The 17,429-nt window shown below is 32.1% G+C and overlaps 2 protein-coding genes across 4 annotated transcripts; both read left to right on the top strand.

Moving 5' to 3' along the window:
- The first annotated feature begins 932 nt into the window (after window positions 1–932).
- On the top strand, window positions 933–7,189 carry LOC123006645 (E3 ubiquitin-protein ligase ariadne-1-like). The gene is made up of 6 exons (XM_044401282.1): window positions 933–1,329; window positions 1,382–1,531; window positions 1,584–1,649; window positions 1,696–1,911; window positions 4,916–5,700; window positions 5,753–7,189. The coding sequence occupies exons 1-6, from the start codon at window positions 1,123–1,125 to the stop codon at window positions 5,832–5,834; spliced, it is 1,506 nt and encodes a 501-aa protein (XP_044257217.1). The 5' UTR covers window positions 933–1,122; the 3' UTR covers window positions 5,835–7,189.
- Window positions 7,190–8,200: 1,011 nt separating this feature from the next.
- Window positions 8,201–16,529, top strand: LOC123006636 (synaptic vesicle glycoprotein 2B-like). 3 transcript variants are annotated; one of them, XM_044401275.1, is made up of 5 exons: window positions 8,201–8,313; window positions 14,420–15,048; window positions 15,098–15,640; window positions 15,689–15,951; window positions 16,001–16,529. In XM_044401275.1, the coding sequence occupies exons 2-5, from the start codon at window positions 14,528–14,530 to the stop codon at window positions 16,342–16,344; spliced, it is 1,671 nt and encodes a 556-aa protein (XP_044257210.1). In that variant the 5' UTR covers window positions 8,201–8,313; window positions 14,420–14,527; the 3' UTR covers window positions 16,345–16,529. The 3 variants fall into 3 exon arrangements, with proteins under 3 accessions (XP_044257210.1, XP_044257208.1, XP_044257209.1); XM_044401273.1 differs by lacking the exon at window positions 8,201–8,313 and adding an exon at window positions 8,978–9,115; XM_044401274.1 differs by lacking the exon at window positions 8,201–8,313 and adding an exon at window positions 9,880–10,130.
- Window positions 16,530–17,429: the final 900 nt, after the last annotated feature.

Here is a 17,429-nt window from a genome sequence, read left to right as displayed (position 1 = left end):
ATAATTAAAAAAAAAAACATATACAAGATCATCAGTATCATTAAATAGACATAAAAAATGTCAAATGTTAAAATTTTTCGACAGATAGAATTTTTTAAACATTTTTTTCCATGTTCCTGGTATCTTACTTCAAATTTTTCTCTGGGGCGCGAGTTCTGACACACCCTGTATGTGCTCCTTTTGTTTTTCTATATTGAAATTTGGAATCTTTCAGTAACATCAGTTATAGATAATATTTCATCTATGGTTATAGTAAAAAAATATACGTGTACTATACAAAACGGCAGAACTGTTCTAGCCCCAATAAAAATTTTGGGCGCCCTGCATCTAAAAATTGTTTCTAGCTACGGGCCTGACAGGATGATCTATTTATTATTATTATTTTCTATTCAAACTTATTTGAAGCAAAAAAATTAAAAAAAAAAATTACAAAATTTTTGAATTAAAAAAATTGAATAAATAAAAATGTGGCCTTCATATTTTTTTAAATTTACTTCAGTAAGAAGAAAAATCTTCGTGTGTAAAGGTATCGTTTTATTATGAAATGTTACTTTGAAATACCTGTTATGCAGATTAGTCTATTTTTAAGTTTGCATTAAAACAGTTTTTCTACGAGAAAAATGTTTCTAGTGTGAAATTAAAACCTGTTTTTGTTTTAAAAAAATATTTTTTGTTGCATCGTTTTTTTTTGTTAAATGTATTATCGGACAGTCGATACAGGCTGATGTGTTTTTTTCGACAGTTTCCGTTAGTAATAATAATACTAATAATCCAATGAGCAAAAAATTATTTTGTTTTAATAAATTGCAATAAAATCATAAAATGCTCTCATGAAAATGAAAATATGAGGTGAAGGATTAGCAATAAGTCAAGGTCATGTCGCCTTTGTTTGTAGTGCGCCATCTGTTAACACTTCTCTCAATGATAAATTTGACAGACGATGAAGTGTCACTAACGTCAATTGCTGAGTTTATTCCTTCCAATTTCAGTGAATCTCCATTGGTAATGCGTTCATTATGTGTGTGAATGTAATTTAGTGAAAAATCCGTTGTTTTAACCCTCGGAGAATATAAATAAGAAAGGCGAAAAGTGGTAGTGGTCAGTTTTCCATAGTCTGTTGTTATGGATTCAGAAGAGGACACTTATGACAATGTTGATTCGGGGAACGAGTCCAGCGGTGATGATGTTGATTTTGCAATGGAAGTTGAAGTTACAGGACACAGGGAAAAGCAGACGGACGTCGACGACTACCCTTACGAGGTTTTATCAACCGAAGAGATCGTCCAACACATGGTTGATTCAATCAAGGAAGTTAACTCAGTTGTGGAGGTGATTTCGTTGTTGGATTCACCATGCAAGTCATTTATAACCTTAATTCCAGATCTCCACAACCACAACACGGATCCTCCTCAACCACTTCAGGTGGGACAAGGAGAAACTAATGGAACGGTTCTACGATGGGGACCAAGACAAACTCTTCTCGGAGGCGAGAGTCATCAATCCGTTCAATAAATACAGCAACAAAGTCAAGGTAGTGCAATACAATCCACAATAACTCATTTAACCCCAATCTCCCCCAACAGCCACCGAAAAAGACTGGCAATGGGACAGAGGAATGCGAAATTTGTTTCATGACACTTCCTTCTTCTGTAAGTTGCAAATCGAAAATTTTCCCATTTTAATTACCAATTCCAGCACATGACTGGACTCGAATGTGAACACAAATTTTGTACTCACTGCTGGTGTGAGTACTTAACCACGAAAATAATGGAGGAAGGAGTAGGCCAAACAATTGCTTGTGCAGCGTACGGCTGTGACATCCTTGTTGATGATGCAACTGTTATGAAATTAGTGAAGGATTCTAAAGTTAAATTAAAATATCAACATTTAATTACTAATAGCTTTGTTGAGGTAAGTATCAAAAATGAAAAAATTGTTTAGAGGCGCTCACATATGCGATAACATACCCGCTAGATGGCGCTAGCTGAAACAAAACAAGTTTAAGATTGTGAAAAAACAAAGCAGGCACCGTGATGTAAACACAGAAAATATTGTTGCAATATTTTATTTTTGTGGATCAATTGTTTTGCAACACTAACCATTTTTTATATTTTTCCATTGTTTAGTTTAATGTCACACAATAAATTTACTCTTAACTAGGAAATAAAAAGTTTTCCACATTTATGTAACACTTTTTGACTCATTTTACACACAAACGTCTAAGATTCGTTGACGTAAATGTAACCAAAGAGACGTAAATACGAAAATAGATTTAGAAATAAAAGATATTTGTAATTAAAAATTATTTGTCGGTCTAAAATAACACTAAATCTCATTTTTGTTGTTCTATGAGTACGTGAGTACATGTTACTTCATTATTTGTGAAGTAATAGAAAAAAATTAAATGTATTAATTAGAATATTTTTATCATGTCATGACTAGATTTTTTGTGAAGAACTAAGCTTACGGTTAAACGAATTGGAAACGCCAAAATATTTATATTAATTAAAATTTATATCAAATTTCATTTTGCTTTTCCACTGTTTCTGCGGCTATAAAAAGGTGTTTTTAAGTTAAAAACACTCTATATATCATTCATAATAGTCTAAAATTGTTAGACAATTACAGCTATACCAAATGTTAACACATTTTTGAGAAGTAATAAAAGTCTTACTAAAATTGAAATAAATTATACCAGGTGAACAAGATGTATGGGACCAAATGTTTTTGCTTAAACTATTTATTTTTTGAAAAAATTAATTTGATGAATGATAAAGGACTATAAAAATGTGAACGTTTCTCAAAAATAAGGTTTTTATTTTTTGTTTTTGAGTTTTACAAAATTTTTAATTTTGATGTAAGGATTACATCTACATTTTATTGAATTTTTAAGTTGCCACGTTGAAAAAATAGCATAACTTAAAAACTTGTTTTTTTTTTCAATTTTATTCTCAAAACACGATCACATTATTTATAGCACTTTAATTTTGATTAATTATTATTTTCTGAAAAACACTTGGTTTCATATTTTTTGCCCACCTTGTATATGTGTGCTTGTTATAATTTGAAAAATTTTTTCGTAAATCTTTTCGAATAAGAAATCAAAGTATTTTCAAACAAGCTATTATTTTTGTTTAAATATATACCGAATTTCATTTATTTGAGTCTACAAGAGGACAAAAAAATTATCTTTGATTTTACGCCAAAACTGCGAAGGAAAAACATTTTTTGCTTCACCTGAAACGAGCAAATCGGTAATTAAAACGTCGTTATTCTGACTCAGTTGAAAAAAGAGTTCATTTTTGTCTTGATTTTTGACTTGTAATTATTTTTATCTGTATTTTAAAGCTCATCACATTGGCGGTTTTATTTTTTTGACAACGATGTCACTTTGACAAATGAGTTTCCGCAAGTTAAATAACAGAAATGTTTGTAAAAAACGTAATTTTAATAAATGGCAACTCCAAAAAACAGCTTTAAGATAAAAAACAAAGTCATTTTTAACAAGAACTATCATTATTCAATTAATTAATTAATTAATTGAAAAAATGATATTGTCAAAAAATAAAATTACCATTGTGATGTAACTTAAAAAGGAGAGAAAAATTAGTCCAAAGTCAAGAGAAAAATGAACTTTTTTCCTATTTAATCAGAATAATGAAATTTTGATAATTAAAATTTGTAATTATTACAGATTGCTCGTTTCAGGTTAAGTAAGTTTTGACGTAAAATCAAACATAAATGTTTTTTTCCTTTTGTAAACTCAATCCGGGGACATACTGCATACTGAGTTATATTTATACTATTATTATTTAATATTATTTAATAAAAAACAAATTAAAAAAAATTAATTTATATTAGTCCTGACTAGACTAGACTAGATTAATCTTTCACTTCGCCCCAGAACAAATGTCAAAATATGTTCAATTGAAGCTTTTTTTAGTTCAAATATACCGGGAGGGGGGAAGAAATTCCCACTTCTAATTATATAAAATTGTTGATATTTTGTACACTTACTTGGGCATTGGAAAGATACATTTCATAATTTTTTAGTATTCATTTTTTTTTATAATTATTTACAAAATCAGAAAAAAATACCAATTAAATTTTGAATTAAACGCAATTTTCCATCTTAACTTTAAAAATCATTTTTATTTATGACCTGCCACTAAATTTATGTGACAATGGGAAGATCATTTTTCTTTAACCATTATTTTAAATTATACCAAATTTCATTTTTGTTTTTCCACTATTTCTCAAGAAGTAGACATTTTTAAGTTAATATAAATACACTGCATATTTTTTACAAAAATTCAATTTTTTTATAATTACCAGACATTTGCAACTATGTTTATCAAATTATGTGTATTTATGTTCCTCTATTTTTGTGGAATAAGAGAAAATGTCTTTAAAAATGAAATAAATTAATTATTATATTTTACTCGTTATAATTTGATTTTTTTTCGTTAATCCCTCTTGCTACGCCACTGCACGAAGATGAAACGACAAAATATTTTTAAACAAAAGCTATTATTACAGTTTAAATGTATACCTAGTTTCATTTTTGTTGTCACAATATTTGTAAATCAATAGAAAAGATATATTTAAATGAAAAAACACGCTGTATATCATTGGTAATACTTTTTTGTTTTTGTAATCGTGAACTACAAACAAATTAAGCAAATTAAATATATTAACGTGCTTACACCAGGAATAGAAGACATTTGAACAACCATTTAATTTCGAAAAATAGTAGATATGTATATCAACTTTTTAGTTGATTATGTAGGTTTTTTAGATAAAATGTAACTATTGTAACAGTTTTTTATTGTCATGGCCAACAAATTGTGCTTTGTATTAGTCGTTATCACGAAATTGCTTTTTGGTCAAAATTAAAAAAAAAACCTTGTTACAGTGCAATCGTTTGCTGAGATGGTGTCCCTCGCCAGACTGTAGCAACGCAATAAAGGTGCAGTATGTGGAGCCCCACCGTGTGACGTGCAAATGTAACCACACGTTTTGCTTTGCTTGCGGTGAAAACTGGCACGATCCTGTAAAGTGTCACCTATTGAAAAAATGGATAAAGAAATGCGACGACGATTCGGAGACTAGTAACTGGATAGCAGCTAACACCAAAGAGTGTCCAAAGTGTAACGTAACGATCGAAAAAGACGGCGGCTGTAACCACATGGTTTGCAAAAACCAGAACTGCAAGGCGGATTTCTGTTGGGTGTGTTTGGGACCATGGGAGCCTCATGGTACTTCATGGTATAATTGTAATCGATACGATGAGGATGAAGCGAAAGCGGCGAGAGATGCTCAAGAAAAGTCGAGATCGGCGTTGCAGAGATATTTATTTTACTGTAATAGATATATGAACCATATGGCGTCGCTAAAATTCGAACATAAGTTGTATGCGTCGGTTAAGGAGAAGATGGAAGAGATGCAGCATCATAATATGAGCTGGATTGAAGTACAGTTTCTTAAAAGAGCGGTCGATATTTTGTGTCAATGTCGACAGACGCTAATGTATACTTACGTTTTCGCTTACTATTTACAAAAAAATAACCAATCTGTGATCTTCGAAGATAACCAAAAAGACCTGGAGAGTGCCACTGAAACGTTATCGGAGTATTTAGAGAGAGATATTACGTCTGAAAATCTCGCCGATATTAAGCAAAAAGTCCAAGATAAATACAGGTAAGGAAATTGAGATGTAACGAGTTGTTACTACGATTTGGTACTTTTTCAGGTATTGCGACAGTAGGAGGAAAGTTCTTCTGGAACATGTCCACGAAGGTTATGAAAAAGAATGGTGGGATTATAATGAATAGTTAGATAATGCAATGCCTCCGTTCTGGAATTAGATCGACTAGTATTTATAGTTATAATAAATACCTAGTTACCTCATTGAGACGGAAAACACTGTCAATCCGTACTTATGATATTAGCTAAAGTTTAGTACATCAAGAATTTCGATCTATTAACAGAACGAATTTTGATAAATAAAGTTGCACCCTGTTACTGTAATATTTGCATTTTTGAAGAGGACAGTAGATGTGGAGAAAACACATTCTAGATCTGTTTTATTATACTTAAAAGAAGAATTTAAATTGTCTTTTAAATTTCTAAAATGAAAGTTGTGAGTGATTAGTATATTTTATTGTTAACTATTAAGTTTTAAACTAAATGAGGCCATTTATTGTTCCAAATGATTTGCTAAAAACGAAAACATGTTGAATAGAACCAGTAGTCTAATTTTTAATGTAATATAGAACTATTTTTGCTTGTAGATTTAACTTTTCTTCGTTTTTCGACGTGTGGAATCTACTGTGATTCTAATTTTCTAATAACTGTAAATAAGATAGTGGCCGATTAGATTCCAGCAATTACAAATGATCATTGTTTGGAAATTCTAGCCTAAGATATAGAGCTTCTATCAAGTAAAAACTTATTTTTTGGCGACTTTAAGAGGTAAGACCGTTTGTGATTGTATACAGATCTAATTTTCAATACATACTATTTTCGTAAATGTAAATATTTCATACTGCTGTTTGTCACTTGGTTCTATCACTGTCATTGATTTATAATTTCATTCTGGATGTACCTACTTAATCAAAGTGTAAATAATGAAAATATACCCTTAGATGGTGGAATTCCGTCGTTTATTCTGAAAACTGGTGCGCAATGAAAAATAATCAATTAATGCAGTCTAATCTCATTTATTAATTATTTTTCTCTTACTTAATTCACATTATTTATATAGATAAGTTCATTACATTGCGTCCACATGTGGACGTAATGAAGCGAACTCAGGTTTACATAATTTTATCAACGGGAACACTATGATCAATTTTTTCTTTTAGGGAATTGTTACTTAATCCTTAAATAATTTCTTAATATATGTATATGTAGCACATTCCCCACCAGAAATTATTTAACTGGATTGTTGGCATGCAATAGATTTATGTAATTCTCCCGATTCTGGTAGAACCTTAAAAGTAGTGTTGTGAGGGAAAGTTTTAAAAAACTTCACGACACTATTAAAAGTACTCCATCCCAAATGGAATTTAAATAAATCTTACTTTAATTGAACTCGAACTCAAACTCAATCAGCTGGAGTTCTGTTATTGTTAAGTAACAATAAACTGTAAATTTGTAAAGTAATAAAATTAATGATTAAACATAATTGTTTAACAATCATTTGATTTGATTCTATTGACTTCTCAAGTGCATGGACCTTGTTCCTGGGTCACTTAAGGCCGACTCTCATTCCGACTATTGGCAACAGAGGGCGCACCATACCCGGGTTTAGGCAACTCGTAAGACAATCGGTAAGTATTCAAAATAAATATTTAAACGTTCTATTTAATCGCGTTATCACACAAAACAACCCTTTTGCTTAAACAAACAGGTTTTGTGATTTCAAATACAATACGTCTAAATCAAACATGAGATAAAATTAAGAAAAACTGAAAGGCCACGAGACTCAGTAAACAGGACTTATTTATTGTAGATAATTAATTAAAAATATGTAAGAGCAAACTTTTCAAAGCAGAAAAAATAATAATTACGGGATGAGTTTGAGTATTTATGGTATTCTGAAGGCGAGTCTTTGAAAATCCGACTTGTCCTTAGTCTTTAAGATGTATGCCTTGAGAGTTGTGAAAGTCAAATGAATTAGAATTGTTTCAGAATAAAAAAGTTTCATTTTCAGGATTCTGCGTCATCTTTGTACATAAAAATTTGAAGATACTTAACAATTGTGATGAATAGGAAGTTATTAAGTGTTGATATGTTAGTATTTTTCTGTAGTAAATAAACATCTATTAGCATATAACAAGCGTGTAAATGTTGAATACCAGTAAGCTGTAAATTGTAATTTATTTCCATATTTATTAAGTAATTTTCTCACTCGAATGAAACAATAACAGAAAATGCACGCATGAGAAGAAATGGCGGAACGGAAGCAACAGAAGTGATGATAAAATAAATGATTTGAAATTTTAAAGCTGTTATTACCTACCTCCACATCCATTTGAACAATTTGACAGCTACGTATAGCATCAGAAGTAAGTAGCTAATGATATTTTACAAAGAAAAGGGGCTATAAAGACCTTGTGTTGAGAGTAGTTAACCAAATAGGATAAACCATTTTAAACTTATCATGTACTCACCATTGTTATACAATGACCGTTTGTAGTCACTACGTACGTGGTTTTTAATCCGAGAAATTTGTGACGGAAAATTGACCACTTGTACGTTTGAAAAAATCGAGAAAATTCAAAAGACCAACACCCCTAGAATGTCCAAGTAAGTCAACCCAATTTAATAAAAAATCATAAAACTATTAAGTCGTTATGTCGACTCCTCAGTTAATTTAATTTATTATCTGCTTCCAACTGGTCAAAAATCCAGGACCATTCTGTGATTATGCGCTCGCATAATAAATACGTTTTCGCAATTATTTACTCTACCAGATGGAAGAATACTTAAGTCACACTGTCTCAGTGATTTATGTAAACGTTTTTTGACAAGTAAAGTTTTTAATTAAATAAACCAACAGAAAAACACTTTCATTATTGAGACAGAACTGTTGCAATCTACCTCAATACAACCAAATTAAATAAATTAGGCTTTGAAACGTATGAAGCGTACAAGTAGATAATTTGTTTAAACATTTCATTTGCAAATTGTAATTGTCTCCAGACGGGCAAGCCCCGCGAGCGCGAAAAGTCTCAACGCTGTTGAAATCACCCTAAGCACCCCTGGATTAAATTTGTTTAAATAGACGTTTCGAATTAAGTTCTGTTTGCAATATTATGAAACAATGTCTTCTGCTGACGTAATTTGTGGAAAATGGCATTTTGCGGAGGAAAAATCGCCAATTGATCGGTTTTGTGCTGGCATTAGTGTCAAACGGGTGGAAGATGTACGGTTTTATATGTAAAAGATTACATCACATGTTTACTTGTTTACTTTTTGATCAACTTAGTTAACAATGAGATGGTCTGGACTAATATATATAGTTGCCGCTGTTTTCACCAACTTAGTTTAACTGCGGAGGTTGCTAGCAGCCCTGCAGGAGTGCCAAATCCATCTCTGAGTACTTCAGGTATTTTTCCTTTTTTACCCTGAATTTTAACACACTATTTGCCCGAAAAATTAACACTTGCTTGTCAATCAATTTTTCAATTAGAGTTCCAGAAAGGCGAAATTACGTGCGAATTGTTTCCTAATTGGTGCTATTTACGTAAATTTTTCGGTGGAAAATGACACAGATTTAAATAATTCTAATATGAAATATGATCATTCGCATGATAATCAGTTTGTGTAATAGTTGATAACACTGATGGAAACTCATCGAAAAAATATTACTTGATTTAGGCTTTAGAATGGTATTGGCTGAAATTTCAAGTTTAATCCAGATATAATAAGCCAAATGACATCATTGATTGCTTAAATGAAGAACCCGAACCCTTGAATTGGCATGATTGTCATTTTTTCAATTCGTAATTCGGAGAAGGAGAATTAATTTTAATTCGCTAATTACAAGACAACTTGACTGATAACAATTACATTTTCGATTCAAATTTCGTGGAATTTTACAAAAAGTGAGTCACTAACAATTTTGCAGAATTTGGCGGAATTTACGCGGATCCGAAAACTGAGTTTTATTGTCTTACATTGTGAGAGAATCTGTTTATAATTTATAAATGTAGTTAATTAGAATTATCAGCATTTCTGTCAACAGAGGCTAATGCTGTTTATTTTCCCATATCAGTCTCTTCGGTCGAAAACTTCTTGATAGAAAAATGAATCAGTAGAGAAAGAACTTTTGAAATTATCACAATTTACCGATGATTATGATTGTGTTCGGCAAACACCGTCACTTTGAAATATTTATATAAACACAAGTATAGTTTAAGTGAATGATTTCCACATTCTCACACCAGTTTTAAATCGAAACGAAGGAGCAAACCACCTGCAATCGGTGCTTCTGAACCCGAAGACAAACGTGCGAAATTCGACCAAATTTTCACCGATTTTGGAAATGTGTGTGAAGTGTTCCGCGAAAAAGTGGCCCTCAGTTAAAAATACAACATTTTACTGACGAAATCCACCCTCGTGTAAGTAAAAAATTCTAACCGTGGACGCAATATTTTTCAAAAAAAAAAAAAACACCAAAAACGCATTTTGGGAATTCTCAGGTCGTCGTACAATTATCACTTTCATTGCTTATGAGATAACAAGTAGAGTCAATAGTGATGTCTTTTGAAGGCTTTCTCTTGTTAACCCTTGAAGAAGATTTTTTTTTACTTATGCGTGGATACTGCGTAGTTAATTCGATGATTATATACTGATAAAATGAACAATACATAAGTGTAAACATGAAATCGTGAATAAGAATTTTTATCATATAAATATAATATCTATTATCATACTCGATGACCTACCCGTCAATACGAGAACAAACTACTTTTTTCGTGACGTCACATTTTGTCTAAGTTGTTTGAACTTGTTTTATTATAAAACAAAATATTTAATTTTTGTTTTTATTTCTGTGTAAACAATCAGGGTTGTGTGGGGTCACAATTTTCCATGTACGATATTTTTGCCGTTGTTGGAAAACTAAAAACTAATTACATCAATTAATCTTTATTATTCTGTTTATCAATTCATTAAAACAATTAAGCAAACGTCTTAATAAATATCAACACTAATTCAGAAAAAGTTGTAAATTTCAATTAATCGATCATTTTTACGGTTGATATGGTGTTTAATTTAAAATATGGGTCAACTGGGATTTAGAATGTTGAAGTGTTTGTTCCATGGTCACAAGATGGCACCGGTAGTATTTAGAGAAATCTCGTTTTAGCCTTTGTGCTAATTTAATAAAACCCAAGGGGAAATCGTATCGAAAATTTTGAAAAAGTGCCGAGGTCTAGACAAAGGTCACATCCATATACGTAAAATGACCACAAATCGAAATTGTTTTTCTCTAGATCACCTCCAATTTAAACCCATATAGGTTTTATTATGATTTCAAGATCGTTGCATTGACCGCGAAATCTTTCACTCCCTGAAAATCATTACATAAATCATTAATGTGACACCTACCTACTTATTAAACTCCTTAAACTGAACATTGTTTAGTGTCGTTGCGGCATCACACTCGCAATAATCTCAAATTGCTCTCTTAATTGGAGTAAATTATTTTGATGACACTTGCACAACACAAACAACTTGAGAGGATTCGACACAAAAAGTCGTCTGGTCAAAAATTTGGTCCACAACATGGCTGAAAAATTTTTAGTCGGGGGTTTTTCGCAAATTTTCATTCCATGGAATTTAATTTGAAAATCATCGGTCCTTGATTTTCCAGAAAAACTATGCAAACTCATACAAATTCATTAACAAAATTTTATCTTCAAATATGAAATAGTATATTACATAACGAGCACGGAAAGTGATAAATAACGCACAAGCGGAAAAGTTGCGCACGAGGCGTTAGCCGAGTGCAGGCAATACCGCGAGTGCCTTAGACACTTTCCTGCAAGTTTTGTACACTATTTTTCCTACGACCATAAATATTTTTTTCTTACGAACATTTTTTTTTCATAACGATTTATTTTTTATAATGGATACAAAAAAATACGTTAAATGAAAAAATACAAAACATTCGAGTGTGAATTGTGCGTTAGATTTCTAACACACAGTGCGAAAACAAATCGCACAGGTTTTTGACCTCGTACGATATTGCCAATTTTCGCGCATATGTAATTGTGCGTTATGATCTAGTTTCGTATATGGTCGTAGGAAAAATATTTAACAATGTGTATACATGCAAACCTCATTGAAATAATTTTCAGTCATCAGAAAGTCAAGAAATGATATTACAACAGCAACTTTTTTAATAAAACACCCTATATTTACCTAAATTTTAGTGGTTGATTTGACTTAGTTTTGAAATAATTTTATTTTTTTGTCAAAAATTAATTACACAAAAACTAGAAAAATTAAATTGTTACTTTAAAGAAGAATATATTCATTCTTCAGTGAATAATAATTTTAGCGCATTACATATAAAACAAAAAAGTAGGTGTTCCATTTAATTAAATTGCGAAGATTCTGAATTTAGTTTAATAAATTTGTTAAAAGAGCGTATTTTGATCGGAAAAATCAAAATATATCAAAAGTTAAGCAAAATCAACCAACAAAAGATTAGCTTAAAGTGAAAAAAACAAGTTTGTGTTGTAACTAATTTTTTAAACACTCTTTATACTTGAACATAATTTCGAGTGATGTAGTGGATAGTACGCCAAAATTGTCGCATAATTAATAAGTTTTATGTTATCATTTCTGTTAACTATTTATTTCAACAAAGGTGAAGAAATTATGCTCACCTATTTATAATATTTCATGTTTTTCTTTTTTTTAAAGATAAGTCAAAATGAAATGTTGTTGGGGTTGTGTTCAAGTGTAGAAAAAATATGTCAATGCCGTTTTCTGTTTAGTCATTATTGTGATATTTCTATTAGTTATCAACGCTGAATGGTGTAAAAACAGACTGTTATTGTCATATTGGAAAAAAAATGGAACTTATTTAACGATTTTGAAAAAGTCTTTCGAAAGAATGTGAATTTAATACACAGAATTAGCTATGTAGGTAAGTAAGAAAATGTGAAATAAAATAAATATTAATCATGTATTCATGTTTATGGTCTATATCTAAAAAAATATCAAACAAGGTTTCAAAAAGTTGATACCTAATATTTCGTGGTCGGTATGTTGTTATGAAAATAAAGCGAAACACAAATAAAAAGCTTACCTAGGGCGTAAAATTTGACAAAAAGTACTAATAATAGGGCACTACAATTGTCAAAAAATGTTAAATCATCTCCGGATTTTTTATAGAGGTGAACAAAATGGAAAAAAAATGTAACACGTCTAATAAACATTGAGCTTTTTTTGAGATTTCGACTTAAAACCAAACCATCTTACACATATACTGGGTGATTTTAAAGTATGTGCAAATATTTTAACAGGCAAGGAGCTCAAAAAAAATCGAAATAACTAAACTTGCCTTATCCGGATGTTTACAATTTCTGAGATCTTCACTTTGGCGTTGGAGAAATTTTCAAAAAATGCAATATAAACAAAGTTTGAACTTTTTGAGGACTTTATACCAAAGTTTACATTACTAGTGGATCAAAAATTTTTACCGTTTTATGATTTTTTTATGTCCCTGTTTTTGCTATTTTTTTTAATATTTCGCAATATGTATTTTGTAATAAATTTAATAATTGGGTTAAATAGTAAAAAATCCCAAAATGAAATTTTTCAAAAATTTAAAAGCGTTACTTTTAGAAACCAAAGAGTCTATACAGGGTGTTTCAAAACTCGCGCCCCAGAGAAAAATTTCAAATAAGATAAGATACCAGGACCATAGAAAAATGTTTAAGGGAGAACTCAATTTTGTTCAAAGTAAATCCTACTTTTTTCACTGTAAAAATGTCCAAAACAGCAAAACGTAATTTTATCCAACGTATTTTTGTCCAACTTAAACTAAGCATCCGTATTTTAGTCCAAGAATTTTGGTGCTCTTTGCAGAACCAACCTGACAACAAAATTACCAAGTAGTTTTTATGAATTTTATAAAGTAATTTTTCTTAATTTAATGCAATTTTTTATGACATTAGTCGATACAATTTGCCGATTTTTATACAATCGTTTGATATCAGTCAATTTTTCTTTCTATCCGTGCGCAGGGGTCATGATAATTCAATACGTTATATTTTATAATTTTTTTACCTGTGCTACTATACATCCACAAGTTTTTAATTTTTTTTGGACGAATTTATGATTCATCTGCAGTTTTTCTTCAATTTCCGCTAAAAGTCAACCCTCTAAATGTGTTCTTATTTTTTTTTTTTTTCACTGTAACTGAATTGTCAGGTTTGGTCAACTCTGATGTTTGGATAGTGAACATTTGAAATCCACAAAGTTATAATTTGTCTGTCAATACTGTCAAACATGTTTAAAAAATTCTGTCAAAAGATTTTGATATTTGACTTTTTTATATCTATTCAATGTTACTGATCTTGTATATGTTTTTTTATAAATATTTAATGAAGGTACAAAAATTCTGCCAACAAAAGCCACAAATAACATTAAACAGAATTACAATTTAGGATACAGCTGCCTTGTTTCCAAATAGCCTCTGTAGGAAAAAAAAAATATACTCCCATAATTTCGAAATTTTTATAGATAGAATTTCTATGTTCCTAGCATCTTACCTTACATGACATTTATCTCTGGGGCGCGTTTGAAACACCCTGTATAACAAACTAAAAATAACAACTTCGATGTCGTTAAATGTAATAAGATTGAGTATTAGAAAATGCGTTTGTTCCAGAGCTTTCGTTGAGTTTTTCGTCCGCTGCCCCCAGTAGTAGCCGCCCCCGGCCGTCTCCGCCTTCGTTCGCCCGCCGCCGAAACCTTCTAACTCCCCCGACAGCATAGAATGGTAGAAAGTGAACCTCCTTCAAAAAACAAGCAAGATTGTGATGTAAAGGACGAGCGCGTTGTAAACGGCTGCGGATCCAAAGATCTTGAGCTTGCAAACCTCGCGACCCTCAAAGACCTCAACAAAATCCCAGTGGATGTCGAGAAAGGACCATCCGACAAAGCTGACTTCGAACGAGCCATCGAACTAACCGGATATGGAAAATTTCACTACATTCTATTAGCAGTATGCGGCTTCGTGAGCACCTCCGAGGAGATGGACGTCATCTCGATGTCCTTCATCCTCCCGTCAGCGCAATGCGACTTAAACCTGAGCACCCAGAGCAAGGGTTGGCTCAACTCCATCATCTTCATCGGGATGATGGCAGGGGCCTACGTCTGGGGCTCGGTGGCCGACGCGTTAGGCCGTAAAAAGGTGCTCATCGCGATCTCTTTCATGAACGCTCTTTGTATCGTGGCGTCGAGTTTCAGCCAGAACTATGAGCTGTTCATGCTATTCCGATTTCTAAATGGGGCGGCGTAAGTATCCACTTTCAACCTTCTTAAAACCACCCCCAAAACTTTACAGATTAGGGGGCAGCGGACCAGTCATCTGGTCGTACTTTGCAGAATTCCAACCCAAGTCCAAAAGGGGCTCCATGTTGTCCTTCATGGCGGCTTTCTGGACTTTGGGCAACTTATTTGTAGCAGGCCTAGCCTGGCTTGTTATACCAACAGGTATTGGCTTTTACTACGAAAGCTTTACCTACAACTCCTGGCGGATTTTTCTCCTGATTTGTGCAATACCATCACTCATTGTTGCAATCTTACTCTTCTTTTTACCCGAAAGTCCCAAATTTTTGCTTTCGAGGGGGAGATGTGAAGAAGCTATCGTCATTTTCAAACACATCTATTCCACAAATACAGGACGAGAAAAGGAGGACTATCCTGTCAAACAACTTATACTTGATGAAGCGTTTGAACAACAACTCATCGACACCAAAACACCCCTCAAGGGGAAATACAAAAATATGATAAGTGATATTATAGAAAATAGCAAGCTACTTTTTGTTACACCTATACTCAAATTCACTGTCATTTCCATCACCATCAACTTCACGTTCCACATTGGGTAAGTATTGGGGGTTTCCGTTTCGAATTTCATGATTTGTTTTATTAGTTATTACGGTTTGATGATGTGGTTCCCTGAACTTTTCAACCGTTTTGACGAATTCGCTGTGAAACACCCGAACCAAAGCGCTTCCGTCTGCGAGGTCACTTCTTTCGTCACCGAACATGGGAGTCAACAAGACGGAAGTATTTGTTCGGACGAAATTGGAAGTTCGGTCTTTTTAGAATCATTGATAACGGTTGCGTCAGCAATCCCAAGCAATATAATAGCAGTGCTGTTTATGGATCTTCTCGGTCGTAAATTTTTCCTAGGTGATCTGTCGCCGTTTCCAAGACCCAGACTAACTTGTCATTTTTCCAGTATTTAGCACAGTGACCTCCGGTCTTTGTGCAGCATCAATGTATTTCGTTTACAACAAACTTCACAATTTGGTCGTCTCAGCTGTATTCAGCAGTGTGATATCTTGCGGTAATGCAGCCTTGGATTGTCTTATAACTGAAATATTCCCGACGAATCTCAGGGCAACCGGTGTGGCTGTTTCAATGGTAGCAGCACGACTTGGTGGTATAATTGGTAATTTAGTTATTGCTAACTTACTAGATAAGTATTGTCCCGCACCAACATTTATTGTAGCAGCATTATTGATAGGAGGGGGCCTTCTTTGCCTCTTTTTGCCAAATACAACACGTGAACCTTTATCTTAACACACAATATCTAAACTTAGCTCAATCGCAAACTAGTTTTGTTCGTATGTTAATTATTTTGCCATTCTAGATTCAGAGTAGATGTTGTTTGTCATATTATGTTAGTATTATAGATTATTAGATTGTTAGATTCATGTTCTTACTCATATTTGCAATGTAAGTAAAAGAAATAAAAAACAGCAATACAAGCGATTTTTATTTAAGCCCGACACTGATCTCCCAGCAAATCCGAAAACCCTAAAAACTAACACTTTTTGCTTCGCTTTGGTTTGAGAATTTCTTTCTAGTAATAAGAGCAATATTTTAAATTTTTATAGAACAATTGTGTCACAATGGCGCCTCAAAAAATGATTTTTTTCTGAGTCTCTATGAGAGAATTTTAGTTGTCAAATTCAAGTAAAGAACATGGAAAAAATGTTTAAAAAATTTTCTCTGTTAAAAAATTTTGACATTTGACATTTTTTATAATACTGATTATCTTGTTTGTTTTTTTATAATTATTTAGTAAAGATACAAAAATTTTGTCAATAAAAGCCACAAATAACATTAAACAGAGTTCAATTTAGGAGTCAAAGTGCAAAATTTAAACTCTCATAACGTCGAAATTTTTACAGATAGACTTTTTTTAACATTTTTTCCATGTTCCTGGTATCTTACCTTTCTCTGAGGCGAGAGTTCTAGCGCAAAGCGATAACCCTAAAAATTAAATCTTCTTCTTTACAGTAAGGATAATCTTATTTTTTTAGTTCTTGTGTAATCAATTTTTATGAAAAAATTCAAAAACTCAAAAAGTAAGTAAAATTAACCACTAAATGTTAAGCAACCAAAAATGCAGGTAAATATAGGGTGTTTTATTTAAAAAAGTAGAATTTTTTTAATCCATATTCCTGGAATTTAGTTTACATTCTCCTCTGGGACACAAGTTCTGGCGCAGCCTGTATAGAAAGCAATTATCGATGCTGATTCCATGTTTTATTTATGTGAATTTAAAACAGTTCAATTCTAATGCATGATTTAGCCGATTTTTTTGCAAACGTTTAGTCGCCGGGTAAATGGTGAAAAAGTCAAAAATTCAAATTTTCAAG

The sequence above is a fragment of the Tribolium madens genome, unplaced genomic scaffold, assembly GCF_015345945.1.
Source record: "Tribolium madens isolate multiple individuals breed KSU strain unplaced genomic scaffold, Tmad_KSU_1.1 Scaffold_2;HRSCAF=44;Tcas5.2_LGX, whole genome shotgun sequence".
Classification (NCBI taxonomy): Eukaryota; Metazoa; Arthropoda; class Insecta; order Coleoptera; family Tenebrionidae; genus Tribolium; species Tribolium madens.
The sequence above is the reverse complement of the archived record's forward strand: the minus strand, read 5'-3'. Positions and strand labels throughout refer to the sequence as shown.